At 34.2% G+C, this 22,411-nt stretch overlaps 1 protein-coding gene across 1 annotated transcript in view; it reads right to left on the reverse strand.

Moving 5' to 3' along the window:
* Window positions 1-5,777: 5,777 nt before the first annotated feature.
* Window positions 5,778-22,411, reverse strand: part of LOC131843462 (5'-3' exoribonuclease 2 homolog) — a 41,135-nt gene continuing 24,501 nt past the window's right edge. Inside the window, exon 16 of the mRNA XM_059192113.1 lies at window positions 5,778-6,701. Coding sequence (XP_059048096.1) covers window positions 6,361-6,701 — 341 coding nt within the window. The 3' untranslated portion in view covers window positions 5,778-6,360. The remainder of the gene's footprint in view (window positions 6,702-22,411) is intronic.

Raw genomic sequence — 22,411 nt, forward strand, 5'->3', positions numbered from 1 at the left:
AACTGCTAGACCATATAGGCCGGCACGGCCGTTTGCGTGTGGACATACATCAATTATATTTTTTTCACAATTTGTTTATTTGTCAATCCAGTATCAATGGATTCTCTATTTACCAGGGTTTAATGAGTTCATAAGATATCTTCTTTCAAACTATATATCTATAGATATGAACATGTCTAAAACGCGCCAATTTTTTTTAAATAGCAGCTTTTACCATTGTCTTTTAGACTGGATCTGTGGTACTAAAACTTCAGAAATCAAAGATGTCGATAAACGACAATCTAAAAACGAAATAGAAAAATTTCGTATGATGTTAGGTACTTACGTCTTAACTACTAGGATTACATGAACTAATGAAGGTAGTCCTACATTTGATATTTTTATAGAGATAAAAGGAAATGGGCAAAAATACCAATCTAAAGGTCAAGAGTAGGGACTTCTTAAATTAAAAGCTACAAACGAAATTGGGAGGGCAATAACTATTGCTAGGTCATTTGGTTTTCTCTGTAAGGGTACCCCGTCTTACCCCACTCTCCCCTATTACTTACAACGTCATCTACAGATTAAAATAATAAAATATAAGGCTAAAATATAAATGAAATATTCCATACCAAATTTTTTTCACAATTTATTTTACTGTCATTCCAATATCAATGGATTCTCTATTACCAGGGTTTAATGAGTTCATAAGATATCTTCTTCAAACTATATATCTATAGCTATGAACATGTCTAAAAGCTGCCAATTGTTTTTTTTTAAATACCAGCGTTTATTTGATTTTGTCTTTTGGACTGGAACTGTGGCACTAAAACTTCAGAAATCACAAGATGTCGATAAAGGAATCTAAAAGCGAAATAGAGAAATTTCGTATGATGTAAGCTACTTATGTCCCAACTACTAGGATTACATGAACTAATGAAGGTAGTCCAACTAAAAATTGCTGCGTATGGCAAAGAGGACCCACGCTATCCCTCTCTATCGTTCATTGTAGTGATATAATTGTACTACTCATTCATGTTAGTGTCGCACCCTTCTAACCGGTTGTATCACGTCACACACGGTTGTAGATCTCTTCTTGCGGTCTCCTTACTGTTTATGCACTCCTGTTTTTTTTATGAATGATAATTACACACCTGCCTGCACAAATAGGCTGGGCATCAGTGAAGGATAAGATAAGCATCAGAGCTGGAGGATTTAACCACGATAGCTATAAAAAAAGATTCTAGGAATTCGATCACATCATATTCATCAGATTTCAGATTTATATATAGATTTATTTATTTATTTGCCATGTACAGGTTACATTTAGCACGTCAGTTACAAAATTATAAATCAATAGTAAACATTAACATAAATTTAATCATTAACATTAACATAAATTTAATCATTAACATTATCATAAATTAAAATTTGATCTAGACATAAATTCATTTATGTGATAAAAAGAATTATATTCAAGAAATGACTTCATAGTTCTTCTAAATTTTAAAATTGGTAAATCGATTACTTCTTTTGCCAATTTATTGTACAGTAATTTAACATGGCTTTGTGGCCATTCATTAATCACGTGATCTTTTTAAGCATCTTTCAACCCCCTCCCTCCTCTCCTTGGTGAGTGGTAGTGAGGTTTAAGATAACATACCCCCCCCCTTCCCCAACATCTTAAAATATTTAGAATATCATCTTTAAATACAGGTATAAACTATAATTCTATTTTACTCTGAAATTAAGGACTATGATAAAAATGTCTAGACTAGGTTGCACGTTGTTTTTGATTGCCATAAAAACAGAAAATCCTTGTGGTATTTCGTGATTTTTGTCAAACCCCTCCCCCATCCCTCTTTAAAGCCTCACGTGATTAATGGACAATCCCTTTCAGGAGGAATGAAAGTCAGCTGACATGGTACATTGCTAGCAATGGGCTTTATTCAATGTCCATGTCATTAGGTGGAAACCATCGTGTTAAATTCCTGGTGAATAATCCTACTGACCTCATGCTCATCCTATCATCCTACACTGGTGCCCCGCCAGCGTAAACCGTTAGCGCAGGCGGATGCACCATTCCATTATCAACCCTAAAAAAAAACCCACATTACTCCAATAATCCTTACTTACCCTCACTATTAGAGAAGTTAGCATAACTGAGTCACTTAGGGTTACTGCACTTAATTCTATGATGTCGATAAAAAGGAAATGAAACAAAATTGTGGTCCAATAAATTTATTATAATAGATTATTATTACAAAGTTATTTAAGTTCATTTGTATGGTGCGAATAATTGTACAGCTGTTTATTCTAAAAGATGTGATATTACATTTTTCTCTAAACTTCATTGGCTTATTACAATGAAATATATCTTCAATTCAATTCAAAATATCTTTATTCATGTAGGTCTATTACAGACTCTTATGATATGTCAAATCTACCGTCAGCTCAGAATGCTTTCGAGATTAGAAGAACTGACAAAGAATTATTCACGACGGATACCAATTGGAGTGACCAGAAACATTTGACGAATGATTTTATTATTATTTCTTATGTATGTTAGTTTATAAGGTATTTATATATGGGCCATGTGACCTGAATTAAATAAGTAAATTAATTTGTCTACAGTTGGCCTCGTGTTAACGAAAACATATGTAAAAAATGATTATATTATATCCATTAGCCACTGAATATATTAATTCCTTTTGTCAAAAATGTAATATCATACGCTGGTGGTCACTACATTCTCCCTAATTGAATTTAAGATTAAATTTTGTAATCATGTACAAGCTCATTTAAAAAGAATAAGACCCGAGTTTCTTGTCAGTTCTTCTCAGCTCGAAAGCACTCCAAACTGACGGTAGATTTGACATATCATAAGTCTTTAATATATTAAAAATAAAAATATCTTTATGTATACATATAAGAAATGATATTTTTATTTTCGCTCATTTAAAAAGAATAAAAGCTGAGTTTCTTGTCAGTTCTTCTCATCTCGAAAGCACTCCGAACTGACGGTAGATTTGACATATTACAAAAGTCTGTAGTAGACCTACATGACAAAGATATTTTGATTTGATTTGATAGTCGAATTATTAATATTGCAAATAATTTGCAATTTGCAAAATATATTACATTTAGAGATTCATATATATATATACATGTATCCTTCTTTAATATTTTGTTTTCTTGATATTATAATTTACATTTACAATACTTTATAAATATGAATCTTAATGAACTCCTTATCACCTAGTACCCATAACACAAGCTCTGCTTATCTTGGGACTTTAGTGACAAAAAATCGATGTTCTCTGTTGTTGTTATATGTACTTACAACGCTTAGTGCTTGGGACTAGATGGCGCTTAGTGAGTTATCCTGTTATATTTTATTGTTATTATTACGGCCAGCAGCCTTGGTAGTATTGGGTTTAAAACACCGCTTTACTTCCGAAAGTCGCGGGTTGGATATCTCGAACATTTATATTAATTAGTATGATTGTTTGTAGCGGCCAGCGTGGATTTCTATGTATATTATGTATGTACAAAAAAAATATCTATGTATTTTAATCAGTCGTTTAGTACAGTATTAACACAAGCTCAGCTTGTGTTATGGGTACTAGACAACTGATATAAATACATGGATACATTTTTTTGTAAATAAATACATATTATATATAGAAAACGCCCAGACCGATACAAACAATCATACTCACGAGGCTGTTTTATTAGCGTAAATAATAATTATTATTTAGGCTATTGTCGCATTTTCTCAGCTTTTGCTGGTTTTTTTTTTCGATTTAATATTATTATTATAATTACTGATATTTATATCTTAGAACTTATAGTTAACGATTTTCCTAAAATCTAATTGACACAGTCCAACCAGATTACATCTATAGTGTTTAATTTAAATAACTATTTTAAACATTTATTATAATTTGTGTACTTATGATAAAACAAATTAATTGACAGTTGCAATCATTTGTAAATATGAATAGTAATATGATCCTATTATTAAACACTAAAGTGACCATTTTAGACCTCATGATACCAGTCTTTATACATGTTAAATCTAAGTACAGTGCCAAATTTACTAGAAACTTCTATTCAAATTTTTCACTGTGCACTTGTTCATAATCAACTTTTTTCGATAAACAATATATCATTACAACATTATCTCAATGTTCGGTCTCGGATAGAACGAAGAATTATATTTTACTATATTTGAACTCCATAATCAAACGAGCACTTACCAATAAATACTCATTTTCAAAAAACAGTTCGTGTTCTGAAGCCTTCAGCTTTAATAAAACTGGTTAGTAAGAGCATGGTATCGGATGCTGTGCTATGAATACTATCATCTTAATTGATAATGTGTGTAGGTATCATCATCATCATCATCGCAGCCTGGAAGACGTCCACTGCTGGACATAGGCCTCCCCCATAGATCTCCATGACGATCGGTCCTGCGCTGCTCGCATCCAATGCCGACCAGCGATCTTGACCAGATCGTCGGTCCAACTTACTTTAGGCCTTCCCACGCTGCGTTTTCCGATCCGCGGTCGCCACTCGAGGACTTTGCTGCCCCAATGACCATCTGTCCTACGCCTATGTACCCTGCCCATTGCCACTTCAGTTTCGCAATTCTTCGGGCTATGTCGGTCATTCTAGTTCTTCTGCGGATCTCCTTTCTGATTCGATCGCGCCGAGAAATTCCGAGCATAGCCCTCTGAGTTACTTTGAGCTTATTCATGAGGCCCATAGCGACCACGTCTCTGTACCGTATGAATATTTGTATATATTTATATATAATATGTAAGTGTATGTAATTAGTGTATTTATTGTATTAAAAAGTAGATCAATTATATTAATGTATGTATGTATTTATGTGTATTTTTTTTATTATAATTCTATTAGCCGCATTCAGGTATCTCTGCACATCTCAAAGTTTGACTGGGAGAGAATGCTATATCATTAAGTCCATCTTTTGTACCAAATTTAGTGGAGAATAAAGCAAATCTATATATATAAATGACATTGGAATGTCTGTTTGTAATATTGAAATAACCGTTTTTTACTACATGCATATGAATATAAATACGTTACATACACCAAAATGACATTTTTTACAATTTTTGTCTGTCTGTCTGTTTATTCCGGATAATCTCTGAAATGGCTAGACCGATTTTGACGAGACTTCTATTGGCAGGTAGCTGATGTAATAAGAAGTAACTTTTATTTTAGAAAAATAAATTAAAATTCCACGCGGAATAAGTCGCTGTATAGTTAGTAATTAAATTAAAAATCGCACAAAATAAGTGGCTCAGATAAATAAACACAATTATCATTAATTGTGTTTATTCATCTGAGCCACTTGTTCTGAGGTATCTGCTGTATCTGAGCTACTGAATTATGGAAATTCTAAAGTGTAATATAAAATATCTTGCAATAATTATATGTATTTACATATAATTATATTATATACCTAGTATACACGACCTCAGTGGTCGTGCGGTTTATCACACTGCGTTATTTCAGATGCTCGCGGGTTCGATTCTTTGTATTATAGGGTACATTTGTATTCACGTATACATAAGATTGTATCGGTATGGAATTTTTCTATATATATTATGTACGTAATTCCAAAAAAAAATGTATATATATATATTTGTATCAGTTGTCTAGTACCCATAATACAAGCTGTGCTTAGTGTGGGACTAGATGGCGTTCTGTGAGTGTTTGGCGTTACAAAAAAGTGAATCAGAGGTACCTGTGCAATCTACTCTGTATTAAGTCTATAGTAAAAGGAAATCATAGACAATATTATTAAAATATAGCTGTCTGTGACAGCTATTGTCAAAAACACGTTTATTCATTTTGTGAACAAATATTAAAAAAGTAATGTCATACATAAATTCCGCAGTATTAGAAAAATAAGTAATATAAATTTTGTATATGTTATCGTTACGATTACGATAAAATACAGTAAATACGATACGACCATTGTACAACCCTATTGGTTACAATGAGATCTGGGTGTGAGGGAGCGTGAAATATATGCTACTTTGCTCACACGTTTTAAAGGAACAAATCATAGACTATAGATTTATGTATTATTTTGCAATAGACATTGCATTTTTAATATATTTCTTTTTTGTTAATGAGTCAGTGTAGCGATATCTGCCTGCCTCGCTATCTAAAGGTCAGTTCGATGCCCGTACAATACAAATTTTGTATTTAGGCATATTTCCATTGTATGTTCTATATATATTTACAAACAAGAATTTTTATAGATTAAAAGTACTCATAGTACAAGATGGCGTCGTCTTTGATCCTGGATTCATTTTTTTTATACAAACTATTTTAAACCTGTCAACGCCACCCGGCTCTGTTCCCCGAGTTTCCATGATACCGCCTATTCTGCTGGGGCTGGTTGCCATGCCTGTTCTGATGGTACTGCGGTGACTGGGAGCGGTACTGGTTGGACTGATGATAACCATGAGAACCCTGGTTATTGTACCTATTCTGGTGGCCGTAGCCTTGACCCTGGTTGCCGTATCTGTTGTGGTACCCCTGATTGGACCTGTCCTGGCCGCCGTATCCTGAGCGGTTGAAGCTTTGGAAACTCTGGTAGTTCTGATTGGTGCTTTGCTGGTAACCTTGGTTCTGGTGGGGCACGTACCCGCCCCGGTGTGGTCCGAACGATGATCGATCTGCAACAAACGGAGATCGAATTGTAGACAGTCGACTTAAAAGATGTGAAAAGAACTTAAGTAAAATAGTACATAAGTACTTAAGTAAGTAGAACTTATAAACTGTTCGTAAAATACTTGATCAATTATTTTAATATCCTTAGTAATATTATAAATGTGAAAGTAACTCTGTCTGTCTCGATTTCCCGCCAAAACTATTGAACCGATTTAAATGAAATTTGGAACACATATAGTCTAGACCCTGAGAAAGTACATACGCTACTTTTTAATTCGAAACAAGGGTTTGTAAGGGGGTTAAAAAAGGAGATGCAAGGTTTTATGGTAGAATTGTCATTTTTAAAACTAGAAGCTTGAAACTTTGTTACGCTTTCACGCAAAAACTACTGAACCGATCATTATGAAATTTTGTACACACTTTTTATAAAAAAAAAACAAATATTTTTTATAAAAAAAGATCAACATTTTGCTACTTCATCTACTAGCGCCATCTATCAATCAGTAAATGAAGTTATAAATAAATTTTAAATCAGCGCCATCTAGCAGCCAGTAATGAAGTTATGCGAGCGAAGCCGCGGGTAAAAACTATTTAAAATTTCTCTACGAAGCAACCCTAGACATTCTCGACAAACACGACTGCAAATCGTCCTATAAGTAGAGACAAGCCTGGCACACGGCGCGCCGCAAGTGTTTAATCGTTCGCTTTCGCTTTGTGCCGTCCTAATGTTTTGAACATTAATGTTTGAACGGTGGAAAGTGCTTCCTAGTGTTTTAACCGACTCCAATAAAGTAGGAGCAAGTTCAGCGGTTATTTTTAAATGTTCGTTACTTCATAACTCCGTCGTTTATTATTATATATTTATATTAAAGCGATTTGTAAATTAACTCACTCCACACAAAAAAAAAAAAAGCCGTACAGAAAACTTTCTTTATTTGTTTTAATGTTAGTAACTTCATAACTCCTTCGCAAACATTTTTTTAAGAGTATTCTTTCAGATTATTCGCATGTTTTTAGTGTTTGTGTGGGTTTTTTTAAGAAAATTATCATCGCACCGACAGTCCTGGCTGTATCGCGCTGAGTCCCACCGTTTTCCAGCATTGTGCGGATTCTGGTGCATTCTTCAGGTGTGACAGGATTACAGGTTGAATAATAAATATTGAACACTATCAATATGGTTTATATATACCCACATATGTATATACCCACTTAACTGACAGATTCACAGATTAGAAACAAAAGCAAAATCAGATGCAGTAATTTCGTAGTAATTTTTTTTAATATCTTTTTTAAGGAGTATTTAATTAATACCTTAATTTAAGGAGTATATTAAATACAACTAAACATAATTTATATCATTAAGATAGCATTCTAAGTTTCCGAGATTTATATGTTTTTTAAGTGACCCGTATTCATAACTCTTGAGTAGAATAGAATAGAATAGAAAATCATTTATTCAAATAAACTTAATTTAAGCACTTTTGAATAGTCATAACAATTTGTTTTTTATCTACCACTCGTTCGGAAAGCTGTCTCATCACAAGAAGAACGAGCAAGAAACTTGTATGTTGCTCTTTTAAATAATTCTTGTAAGTTTACATTTACAAGTCGAAACGTGTGAATACAAACTACCAACAAGCACTAATTTTTTGGGTCAAATATAAATATGCTATAAGATTAAATCAGTCGTAGTGATAAGGGCAGACCAGTCCCTACAAGCAGCACTCGTTTCACGAGTATGACGAATGAGTCAGCCATCACTGCGCTCGACCATATTTTAGGGATGACCCGGCCCACCACGCCGCCACATGTCTGGACATTTTAGTGAGCATGACTACTCATTCCACACGACCACGTCACAGCTACAAAAATTACTATATGGTAGTTACAGTATTCGCACTTTACAGAGTGTACAAGTAAGTGCAATGAAATATATTTAATATCATATCCAGCAATTCTATGTACCTAAAGTAACACCTACCTAATATAATCTCGGTGAGGAGTCGGTCCGTAATCCGCTAAGCGCCTTTGTGCATGCAAGTTTTGGCGCAAATACAGCCACGATACGATATAAAGGGTTTTATTCATACTTTTAGTAAGTATGAATAAAACCCTATTATAAATGCGAAAATAACTCTGTCTGTCTGTCGGTTTCACGTCAAAACTACCGAACCGATTTAAATGAAATTTGGTACACAGATAGTCTTGACCCTGCGAAAGGACATAGGCTACTTTTTAATGCGAAAAACGGGTTGTAAGGGTTTAAAAGGGGGGATGAAAAGTTGTATGGAAGAATCGTCATTTTTGAAGCTAGAAGATTGAAACTTATTTTTGAGGCTGTTTTATTTTTATACTAATACATGATAGAGCTACTATAACACGCGGACGAAGTCTCGGTTACAGCTAGTAAATATATATATAACTAACTGTAAATTTGATTAGACAATACGTGATGGGTAAAGTCGTAGCATGTATTTTTTGGAATTATATAAACTGCCTCCACCCAGTTTATATAATTCCAAAAAATAATAATAATAATCTCAGGACAATTCACACAGCGCCATCTAGACCCAAGTTAAGCTAGCTAAAGCTTGTGTTATGGGTACTAGATAACTGATACATATACATAGATATATTTTTTTTTGTAAATACATACATATTATACATAGAAAACACCCAGACCGTTACAAACAATCATACTCATGAATACAAATGTTTGTGCCGTGCGAGGAATCGAACCCGCGACCATCGGTCGTAAAGCGGTGTGCTTGACCGCTAGACCACCGAGGTCGTCAATTCCAAAAAATATTCGATATTCGCAACACAGTTTTACACTTCTGTGAATATCATCGTTTCTTCAGTTACACATACACATGTTTTCTGTTTTAAGTAAATAAATAAAACAATAAATCGTCTATATAAGGTAATAAAAGGTATAAAATCAATCACTGCAATAAAGAGTTTAGAAATAAATAAAAACTTCAACATTCAACAGCACCACAAAATTTAATTCATTACTTGCGTTTCTTGTATTTATATATATAATATCTCCGCATATGATATTAGTTTATATAAATTATAGTTTATATATAATACAAAACCGATATATATACAATACTATATAAATACGTTACAAATACAATATATATTGCATACATCAACATTGTAATATTTTTGTACTTGCGTTTGTGTGTATTAATATATATTTTATAAAGTCTTTCTTTCTTCTTTTGCCTGGCCTTGGTATTTATTTTCGGCCCGTTGTATATTTATCCTGGGTCGTCTGGGATGTTATTTTGGCGCTTTTTATATATCTATAACGGACATCCATGTGAGACGGGGATCTTATGTCAAGCACTGTTCTTGTCATGTGGTCTGATGGTCGCCGCATGACATGAAAATTAATTGCTCTCTAAAATTACTGTATGTATATAAAACCTCGAACGTGGATGTTTTTGATTGATAGCATTATTAAATTTCTGCGAATTGAGTTTCTGCTCTTGGTGCTTTTTCACACATTCAGAGCCATCTCGTCATGGCCGTCAAAATTACATAAAGTGATGTAATCAAAATTGTACAGGAGGAAGGGCGGAGGTAATAATGGAATTGCCAAGTTTAACTTATGCAAGCCAAATATGGGTACATACGGAAAAATTAAAAAACAAAGTCCTGTCCTGTCAGCACGCAATCTGTACTCTACAGAATACATAAAATAAGGAACACAGTCATTCGCGAGAAGACAAAAATAAAAGATTCACTTCAACATGGCCTAAGACAGTTCAGGTCGTTACAAAGACAAAAGGTGGAATACCAATAACAAAACCGACAGGAAAAAGGCGAGTAGGTCGACAGAGAAAGAGATGGTCTGATGACATTAAAGAAGTGGCCGGGGAATAGAGGGAAATGGAACTACACATATATATAGAAAATAAATTAATTATATATAAAGCTTTAATATATAATGTGTTGTTATTTCAGAGGATTTGTTATTTACAGCAGAAATGAAAATAGCTGACAATATTTATTATTTATTTAACTGTTCCCGCGACTAGTTAGGGTGGAAATTAACTTTATTTTTCTAAAATAAAAGTAGCCTAACTTACTCCTTATTACATTTATATATATATTCCCGTCAAAATAGGTCAGCCATTTCAGAGATTAGCCGGAACAAACAGACAGACATTACTGACAGACAGATAGTCAAAAATGATAAAAAATGTTATTTTGGTGTATGTACCGTATTTATATTCATATGCATGTAGTAAAAAACGGTTATTTCAATATTACAAACAGACGCTCCAATTTTACTTATATGTATAGATTGCTTATATTCGTGTATATATATTTCATTGTGACGCGTATTATTTATTGTATATTTTCATTGATTCCTCTCAGTCACCAAGGTTGACTGGAAAAAAGCCCTCTTATGGGATAAGTCCGCCATTGTAATGTCCTTTTATTTATAATTTTATTGTACAACTATCTTTTGCCCGCAGCTTCGCTCGCGTTAATTTATCCAGATTTAATTTATTCATCAAAATCATTTAATAGAAATAGAAATAGAAATAATCTTTATTCAAACACACAAGCACTTTTGAATAGTCATATTTTGATTAATTTTTACCTAACTAATGTGTGTAGGCTTTTAATTAAATTATTTCTTTGATTTTATATGACACAAGGGGGTAGTCAGAATATTTTTACCATTATGTATAAAAAAATAGTTTGTTTTATGATTTTATAATCTTTATTAATTACTAATTAATTAATTAGAAATAGAAATAGAAATAATCTTTATTCAAATAAACTCATTACAAGCACTTTTGAATAGTTATACTTTGATTCTACCACTCATTCGGAATGCAGATTCATCACAAGAAGAATGAGCAACTTGTGTGTTTCTCTTTTTAATAGATGTTTTTTTTATATAAATAATTACATTTCTTAGGGGATGCCTACGTCATAGTAGCTTTATGCATGCAAAGTCTCAGCCCGATCGGTTTAAAATTGACAAAGTTTCATACAAACTTTCATCCTTTATTTTATCCCCTTGGGGGTAGAATTAAGACATTGTGGGTAGACCCAATACATAACAGTCGTAATTTTTTGTGCTCCTTTTATTTAATTCAATTTTTTAGTATTTTACATATGTATTAAAATTTAAACTAACCTGCAGTTTGGTTGACCGTTAATACACTTTCTCACAAACACTCATCACATTTGCTTCATCATGGACACTACAGCAGAGCAACTGATGAAAATAAATGAACTGGCAGTTATGTTCAGCAACAGAATGGAGGACTTTGAAAAAGACAAAAATCGTCGTCCAATTGAAGACATGATTACCTTCAAATCCTTCGTTGGAAATCCCTGGGCTTGCTTAAGTCGCAGGTGGGTGCTTCAGCATGGAATGGATAGATGACTCATTCTCGCAGGAAGGTCTTACTTTTTCATGGAGTTAAAGAGGACGCCGAGGAGGACACCCTTAAGAAGGTATTGTCAACTATAGCTGATCGGATGAAACTGAATGGTGTTGAGCCTGTAGCTGTTGATTGTCACAGATTAGGTGCTAAGAAGGAGCGAGCACGTCCTATATTATACATAAGACATCTATATAGCAAAAACCAAAGGGGCTCAAGTATCTCCATCTCTGAATTTTTAACAAAACTTCGGCAGGAGATATTCGTAGCAGCTCGTAACCATTTTATATATATAATTACATATATATAATATTCGATGGCCGAGTTGCTTCGATGAATATCGCCCGTGATTAGTCCCTTTCATACTATTATATAATTTGTTAATTTGGCCCATTATAGTAAATATAGTTATATATATTTGTTTTGTTTATATCAGTTACTTAGTTTTAATTTTGTGATATATATACTAATGTAGGTATAAACATAGAACTGACATCTGACTTTCCTATTAATTTATGATTTGTCATTCATATATATATATCACTTGTCATATTTATTTATATACATTCTGCTTGGGCCTGCGTTTTATATTTGCTATTTTTATGTTACATGACGTTTTATTGAGTTTTTTTTTTTTAACTGTATATAATATGTTTCCATGCGTAAGTTTAGATATAATGTTTAACTGTAAGTAAATCTGGGTCTTGTATGCAAGTTAGTTGTTAAGAATTTTTTTTTGTTTTAATATTTTTGTATTGTGAATTTATTCTAAAGCTTTTATTTTTATATATTCATAGTTAGCTATATTTTAATTTATATGCATATACATGATGATTATTTTTCCTGTTCTTCCTCTGATGACTTTGAAACCGCTTCCAGTCATAATTCCCTTTAGCTGATTCTGATTCACTAGATACTAAATTATTAAATGTTTTTGATAAGGTCAAATTCCTCCTTGTGCATGTCAACGCTCAGAGCATTTTAGCTCATCATACGGACTTTCTAACATCTTTCAGCGCCGGCATAGTCGATTGTATCCTTGTATCTGAAACCTGGTTAAAGCCCTCAATACCATCTACCAGTTGTTCCATTAATGGATACAAACTCTTCCGCAATGACCGTATTTTAGTTGGTGGTGGTGGTGTAGGAATATATCTTCGTAGTCAGCTTGCAGCCGAAGTGGTGTTAATGTCTCAACCTGAGTCCACTGGTGCTCTTGAATACCTTTTCATCTCTTTAGTGGTTCACCATAAAAAGATTTTACTTGGAGTACTGTACAGCCCAAATAATAAAATAGATTATTTTAATACTCTGGAAAATGTTTTAGAAAAATTAGTGCCAGTCTACGATCATACTATTCTTATGGGAGACTTAAATACATGTCTAATAAAGGCTGACTACAGATCCGACAAACTATTAACTTTAACATCTGCTTTTGATCTTCAGGTACTTTCATTAAAGAAGCCAACCCATTATTTTCCAAATAGTAGACCTTCACTTATAGATCTCATTATAACATCTCATCCCAATTTGGCGGCTCTCTCATGGGCAAATGTGCTCTCCTTTCTCCCAACATGATCTTATCTATCTTTCGTATAGAGTACGCCCTCCTAAAACTAGGGGTAGGGTTTTTGACTTTAAGCATATGGATCTGGACCGTTTACGCGATGATTTGAGAGGCATCAACTGGTCTAGTTTACTATCAGCTGATAACATTGATGTGATGGTCGAAACCTTAAACAGTGAACTATTGAATTTGTACAACACTCATGCGCCCATTCGTCCTGTTCGGGCATGCGCCTGCTCCCTGGTTGTCTCCAGTAATAAGGAGGACTATGACTAAGCGTGACAGGGCTACGTCCCGGTATAAACTTGACAGGTCACAAATAAATTTTGAAATGTATAAAAAACTACGTAACATTTGTAACAGAATGTGTAGGGATGCAAAACGCCGTTACATTCATTTCACCATTCAAAACCTAAGCCAGTCTCAAGTGTGGAAATTTCTTCAATCACTAGGGGTGGGTAAATCCACCGTAATTTGTGAAAATAACTTGGACCTTGACACTTTAAACACTCATTTCTCTACTCCCCCTTTATCTTAAGCAGCGCTGTCAAGGCCAGTTCTCTATTACATCTCTTTAACATAATACCACCGGATTGCTCTCCTTTTAGCTTTAGTTCAGTGTCCGTAGATGCTGTTAGAAAGACTATCCTTTCCATAACTACCAAAGCCATCGGTAGTGATAGCTTAAGTCTCGATATGATTTTACCTGTTTTGGAGGAAATATTGCCCGTTATCACTCACATTATAAATTACTCCCTTAAGTGCAATGTTTTTCCCACTCAATGGAAAAAGGCTTTTGTTATTCCTCTTCCTAAAACTTCCAATCCGACTAGCTTCTCCCAATACCGTCCCATATCCATTCTTCCCTTCTTTTCCAAAGTCCTTGAATCAGTTGTCCATAATCAACTATATCATTATCTCTCTGCCAACCACCTATTATGTCCCTTCCAATCTGGTTTCCGTCCTTCTCACAGCACTACTGGGGCACTGCTCAATATTACTGAGGACATTCGACTAGCTATGGATGACACTAAGCTTACTGCTATTATTTTACTGGACTTTACTAGTGCCTTTAATTCTGTTGATTTTGACATTATGCTTGGTGCTCTGCGTGCAGTCAATGTGTCTATTCCTGTTATCGAATGGTTTTCTTCCTATCTTCTCGGTCGTCAGCAGTGCGTGAAAGTAAACGACGCCTCGTCAGTTTGGTCTACCCTCACTGCTGGCGTGCCGCAAGGCGGTGTGCTTTCTCCTTTACTCTTCTCGATATTTATTAACAACATATCACGCATCATTTCGTCTCCCTACCATCTGTATGCTGATGACCTGCAATTATACCGGCACTTTTCACTGTCAGAATTACCACAAGCTATCGGAGCATTAAATAAAGATTTATCTGCCATTCAAAATAATTCATTTGGCCTCGTTGTTAATCCTGCAAAATCACAAGCCATGATTGTAGGTAGCAGTAGGTTGCGCTCTAGATTAGACTGGACTGAAGTACCACCAATATTCTACAACGGTGTTACTGTGACTTACACCGATAAGTTAACAAATTTAGGTCTCGTAATGGACGGTACGCTGTCTTGGTCGCCTCACATTAATTTAGTAGACGTATGCACTTTTCATTTCATTCGCTCAAACGTCTCCAATACTTTCTCCCATTCAATACCAAAATTATGCTCGCTCAATCTATTCTCCTCCCCGTTCTCGACTATGCCGATGTTTGTTTCATTGATGTGACTGAAGAGCTTCTAAACAAACTCGAACGTCTTCAAAACCTAGCCATCAGATTCATCTTTGGTCTGCGTATATATGTTTTTCGTAATAAATTAAAATGGCTCCCTGTTCGTCTTCGGCGTGATATGCATATCCTTTCCACACTGTATAATATACTCTATGATCCCATTCTCCATCGTACCTCCGTTCCCGGTTTCAATTACTCCTCCACCCACTCGTCCAAAACGAGCATGTCAGGTTCAGTCTAGAATGTTGAAGCTTCCTACATGTAGAACCCATTTTATGGGAAATTCATTCTCTTTTAGAGCTGCTTTTTTTGGAATAATCTGCCAATTCACATTCAGGAAAGTCCTTCCATCACCACATTTAAAAAAAGATTAAAATCTCATTTTCTCTCCATCAATACATGACGAGGTTTCAAATGTAATCATTATATGTAATAGTTGCTTACGTATTTGTTTAGGTATTTATATATGGTTATTTTATTATATTTATAATATAATATTTATTTATTATATGTATTGTATTTTATATATTTAGTGTGTGTATGCTTTTTTTTTTTGTTTGTTCTTTAAGTATACATTGGAATGTCTATGGTTATGTATTACAACCACTTAAAAACTCAAGCACTATCGTTGCCCGCTAATTACCATCTGTCACAGCATTAGGTTTCTGGAAGAAATCTCTTGCAGAGATAAGCCCGCCCTTGCTCACAATTTAGTATAACTGTCTTGTCTATTAATGTAATAAGTGCAATAAAGTATATATATATTAATCAAAATTCTTAGCGGATGCCTACGTCATAACATCTACATGCATGCCAAATTTCAGCCCGATCCGTGCAGTGGTTTAGGCTGTGCGTTGATAGATCACTATGTCAGTCACCTTTGAGTTATATATATTTAGATAAAGTATTACTAACAAACAAACAATCCCATGTATATGACGACTTTTTATAAAGTCTACTTTGGTAATTTTTACCGCTGGGCGCACAGTGTGAGAATATTAACAGCGTCGCCTAATTACGTACTCGTCTCGACATCGTCACGGCTCGCAATTATCATTGCAACTGCAGCGTATCTCTATTTAATACAATATAATATAATATGATATGATATATTAATTATGTCTCAGGACCAATTATCCAGTCCCAATCAGTACACTTCTGGTGGACATACTCAAGATGTTACAGGATAGACGAATTCATAGATGACAACATATCAAGTAAATAATTAGTTTATTAGCATATAACGTTATAATTTGTTTATCTCGTTGCTTTCTTGATTTAATTATTTTAGAAATATGAAAGCGTAGCGGTTTTTGTATTGATTGCCGCATGCATTCTTATGTAAAATGTGAATACTATAACTATCAGATGGCAATTGTCTATGACGTGGTCAATGCTCACTAAAATGTCAATATTTTTCTATTTGAGTATTTAATTATTAATTATTTAACCAGTTGTTGTGTATTCAATATTTTTTCTATTTGATTATTTAATTGAATTAGTGTTGGTGGTTTGTATTCACACACTTAAACTTAAAAATGTAAAGTAATAATAAAATTATTTAAAAAAGCAACACGCAAGTTTCTTGTTCGTTCTTCTTGTGATGAGACAGGTTTCCGAACGAGCGGTAGATTAAAAAAAATGTAATGACTATTCAAAAGTGCTCCAATGTAAGTTTATTTGAATAAATGATTTTCTATTCTTATTATATTCTTCTTTCAAATGTATGTGGACTATTAAGTATATGTGTATGTAGATATGTATTAATATATATATATATGTATAATTTATTAATATATGTATATTTGAGTCATATATCTCTATTTTTGTTTATTACGTGCGCCACCTACCCTGTTCTTATTTTTATTTCTCTATCCACCTAAAGGTAGTCTGGAAGAGATTGCTTAGCGATAAGACCGCCTTTTGTATCAATGTATATTTTCTATTTTAATTGTTTTTGTTTTGTTCTGTAATTGGTGCAATAAAGAAGATAAATAAATAAATAAAATAAATCATGTCTCAGGACCAAACACAGCGCCATCCAGCCCCAATCAGTTCACTTCTGGTAGACATAACTCAAGATATGTTTTAATACATAATTGTTAACGAGACCTTGTATTATGTATATTGGAGTACTAGTAAAAATATTTAGATATTCCTGGTTTTTTGCTAGGTATATATATAGAAAAACCTAGACTGATATAAATCATACTGATTCATACAAATGTTTGTACTTTGCGAGGAAGTGACCCCGCGAACATCGGAAGTGAAGCGGTGTGCTAAACCGCTAGACCACCGAGGTCGTCATATATATGATATGATATAATATTAATATAATACAGTCGGTAGGGATACTTATAAAATCTACCTCCACTCTAGACATGTTAAATTGTCAGCACTTTCCATTACTAAACATCCCCATTCTACTAGAAATGATAACAATAATAAACTTAGGACAATTCACACAGCGCCATCTAGACCCAAGTTAATCTAGTTAAAGCTAAAAACTACACACAAATACAAATACATATATATTTCATAAATACATACATATTATACGTAGAAAACACTTAGACTGATAGAAACAATCATTCTCATGTATACAAATGTTTGTGCCGAGCGAGGAATCAAATTTGCGATATGCTAAACTACTAGACCACCCAGGTCAATTATATCACTAACCCCCTTTAATAAACATCACCATCCCTCCTAACCTTCATTATTATAAAATTGTTTGGTACCAAAATATTCAACACTATGATAAAGCTGAGCACTCTAGTACCAAGCCTTGCCTTGCATCCATTCACATAGCAACTGTTACAGCAAAAGTAAAAAAATGTAAAACCAGAGACGCCGGAAGGTAACCCGTCAGACATAATAGGCATCTAATGGCGCCGCCGCGACACGTTCCCGCCATGAAAGAGTCGCAAATAAGAGCAATAACCGTCCCACGTTGGGCGCCAAAATTACATCCCAAGTAGAGAAATTTTGGTCTTTACATTTTCTGTCTGCAACTTCATTTAATACTTCCTAATATATATATTAATATTATTATAGGAAACCATGAAAATATATAAACAGCTAGATTATTCGTAAATAAAATCTTTTAGTGACATTGTCACGGAGTCGTGTTTTGGTGGCTTTGCCACGTTCTGCTGTGTTTTTATTTCTCAAAGTATTGCAATTTCCTATTTAATAATTCTTAGTTTGGATATCTTTTACGAACACTTATAGTGTTATGGGAATGTATGGAGAAACATTTTTTTTAAATATGAATGCGGAATGGTGCAGGCTGATGCACCATTCCGCATTCATATTACCGAAGGGTGGTAAGATATACATGAGGTCAGGTCAGCCCATCGTGACAAATTCCCGTGGAGGTCATTAGGCATCTGGGAATTGGACTGGGGAACTAGTCCAATTGCTTTATGCATCTATAGTCATAAGCACTGTCTTAATGCGTAGAAAGGATACCCTATATTTCCCTTTTGTTTGACTCACGTTAATATTTTTTGTAATTTGTCTTATTTCTTTATTTTGTATATTAGTCGCGTCTACTTATATGTTTTGTGACAAAGTCACTAATTTAATAACGTGGTTTTCTGATATATCTCCAGTTCATTTATTTATTTATTATTAAAAAAAACAAAGATTTACTATTAAAATTATGTTACTGTGATATATTTGTGACTTTGTTACGTTCACCTGTTCAGTGGCTTGGTCACGTCCACTCATTTTTGATACTGCTCTTGTTTTCAAATAAGTAACTTGAAGTTTGTGTCGAGGACGGGTCGCTCTCGACATCTCGGTTTTTTAGGAAAAATATTTTTCATAAAAAATATAATCTCCATCCTGTAGATACCTGCCGTTGCGGTATTAATCCAACACAAAAGCATATCTTTTGTAGATTTTTTAACTAAAACAACAATCTTCGGTTTCGTAGCGTCAAATATATATGTACAAATGTCTATTTGTGAATACTAATATCATAAAGAGAAAGAGAGATAGGGAAAGCGGATTTTGTTATGAGGAAAGTAAATTTCTGAAGTTTTATTTTTTTTAACATCCTTTTACAATTTTCTATCCTTCTATACTAATATTATAAAGGCAAAGAGAGAGAGGGAGAGATAGCTATGAATAAACTTTTTGGCTGAAATTCTTGTACTATTTAAATTTTATGTAATTATAATGACAAACAAGCTAATATGATAAGCACTGCGGACACATCACGTTATCATGATCGAAATAAAAATATGTAAACTGACTTTCCGTGTGGACCCTAAAAACGTAAAAAAAACGTGACCCTAAAACCATAAAAATATGTAAACTGACTTTCCGTGCGGACCCTAAAAACGTGAAAATAAATACTTTCCGTGTGAACCATAAAAACGAGAAAATATTAAAACTGACTTTCCGTGCGGACTCTAAAATGTAAAAAATATGTAAACTGACTTTCCGTGTGGACCCTAAAAACGTGAAAATATGTAAACTGACTTTGCATGCGGACCCCTAAAAACGTGAAAATATGTAAACTGACTTTCCGTGTGAACCCTAAAAACGTGAAAATATGTAAACTGACTTTCCGTGCGGACCCTAAAAACGTAAAAAATACGTAAACTGACTTTCCGTGCAGACCCTAAAAACGGAAAAAACATGTAAACTGACTTTCCGTGCCGACCCTAAAAAGGTAAAAAATATGTAAACTGACTTTCCGTGCGGACCCTAAAAACGAAAAAATATGAAATCTGACTTTCCGTGCGGACCCTAAAAACGAAAAAATATGTAAACTGACTTTCCGTGCGGACCCTAAAAACGCGAAATCAGCATCTCCGCCGTTTTAGCCACTTGAACACGCTCCGGCAGCGCGGCTCTAATTATCACGGCGGAACGTCGCGCGGATTTCGCTGCTCGTCGCGCGACAATGTCGAGTGTCACCAGCCGTGTCACGCGGCCGCTCCTATGTTTTTTAACGTTTGATATCTTCTTTTATTTAGTACTAGCTGTTACGGTGACTTCGCACGCATGGTATTCGAAATCTTGATGGATATAACAATATCTTAGTGTTCAAAATCTACCCTGTATCATCGTAAGCACAGATTATTATATTAGAGTCCGTTAGTTTTCTGTTCCCGCGCGTTCCCTTCCCCTCCCTAACTAGTAACAAACGGACTGTACAGCGGCCTTGACGCGCGCGCGCATTGTGTTGTGAATTAAAATAAATTAGAACTGTGTTAACCTACTGTGAAGCTGGAAAGCTAGCGAAGATACCTTCGAGACCCTGAAGCCCAAGAAATCCGCAGAACCATAAAGGTAAATGACTGACGCTTCCCTAACATTTTGGTAGCAGAGTAGTTTCCCAAACACTTAGGAAGATTCACACAGCACCATCTAGTCCCAGCTAAGTACAATTTCCCCTCCGATCGATCGGGGATCTATATTACGACCGCCTGAGCTGATGTTCGAACCCCTAGCGGTGCTCTCAGACTAAAGTCGTATCCGTCAGGCGGGAGCTGGCCTTCAGCAGCTCCATAAATTCTTCCGTGGCTTTAGAGTGCCATCTGCACTCGGCCCCTATCGTCCGGTAAGCTATAAAGGCCAGCTGCGGCTAACAGCATTAGAGTAGTCCGAAAAAAAAGTACAAGTGTGTTATGGGTACTAGATGACTGATACAAATATTATGTATACGAGTATATAATTCTTTTTTTGAAAATATATACTACTTAATCAGAAAAAACCCAGATCCCTTAGAAACTAGGAATTTTTAAATTCTCCAGGAATCTATCACGATGGCACAAATGACTCTGTCAATGACTGAGATTATACTCATCCTGTCATCCTCGACTAATACTCTACCAGCGTAAACAGGTACCGCAGACGGATATTACATAATTACCCATTTAAAAAAAAATTGAGGCGGAAGGTGTAACTTTTTAATTAATTAATTAACAAACAAACCGATCTGTACTGTTATAAATGTATGCACACTTACGACGATGTCATATATACACATTATAGTAAATAATAAAAAAGACAATTTTAAGTTTGTTACTAAATAATCTACTACCATCCTACCAAAATCTAAATTATTTATTTATTTATTCTTTTGCATACAAAATTGTATACATGGTGGACTTGATGACTGATGGCATTCTCTACCAGTCAACAGTCGCGTTGATCAGAGACAGTAAGGCGGTGCAATTTTACTTCTAAAATTATATAATTACATAAATAAGCTAAATATATAAGCTTAATAATTATCATACAAACTAAATACAATATTAAACTATAATAAATATACAACACATATGATTTCATGACATATATCTTCGGACAGTGGTTTGTGTGAATATTGCTATAGGAATTTCGAGTGTTCACGCAAGGATCTCTTTAAGGAAATTTTGGTTTGACATCTTCTGAGGCCAACAGGAAGTGCATTCCAAAGATTAATAGCAGAAATAGTGAAGGATTGGGATGAGAAGTTAGAAAGATGAGGAGTATACAAATAAACATTTACTGTAAAGTAAATATTTACTGTCACTCGACTTTAGAAAACTTTAGAAGATAGAAGAAGACTTTAAAAACTTAGGATCATAATATATATTTATTTGTTCTGAAAAGATTGTATTAGAGATTACTACATCTTATAATTCATATGAAGTCGAGGGAACAGCCGATAGAAACAGCAGCAAACTACTAGTACTGACATGGTATATATTGTAGGGATGTTAAGAAGCTCCGTAACCGTAACTGAATCCGAAATAAAAGTTTCGGGTAATACCGGATAAGGGCTGAACCTAATAGAGACACGTTATGTAACCATTTTATTAGCTATTTGTATTTTACTTTTGAAATTCCTTAAAAAATTAATATTCATAACCGAAATTTTCCGAAACTAACGGATAATCCGAAGTAATTTCATATCTGTATCCGTATCCGGTATAATAATCATTATTATATCCGAAATAGAAATAGAAATAATCT

This window comes from Achroia grisella, unplaced genomic scaffold (genome assembly GCF_030625045.1).
Source record: "Achroia grisella isolate CSIRO2021 unplaced genomic scaffold, CSIRO_AGI_Agris_v1 utg1086, whole genome shotgun sequence".
NCBI lineage: Eukaryota > Metazoa > Arthropoda > Insecta > Lepidoptera > Pyralidae > Achroia > Achroia grisella.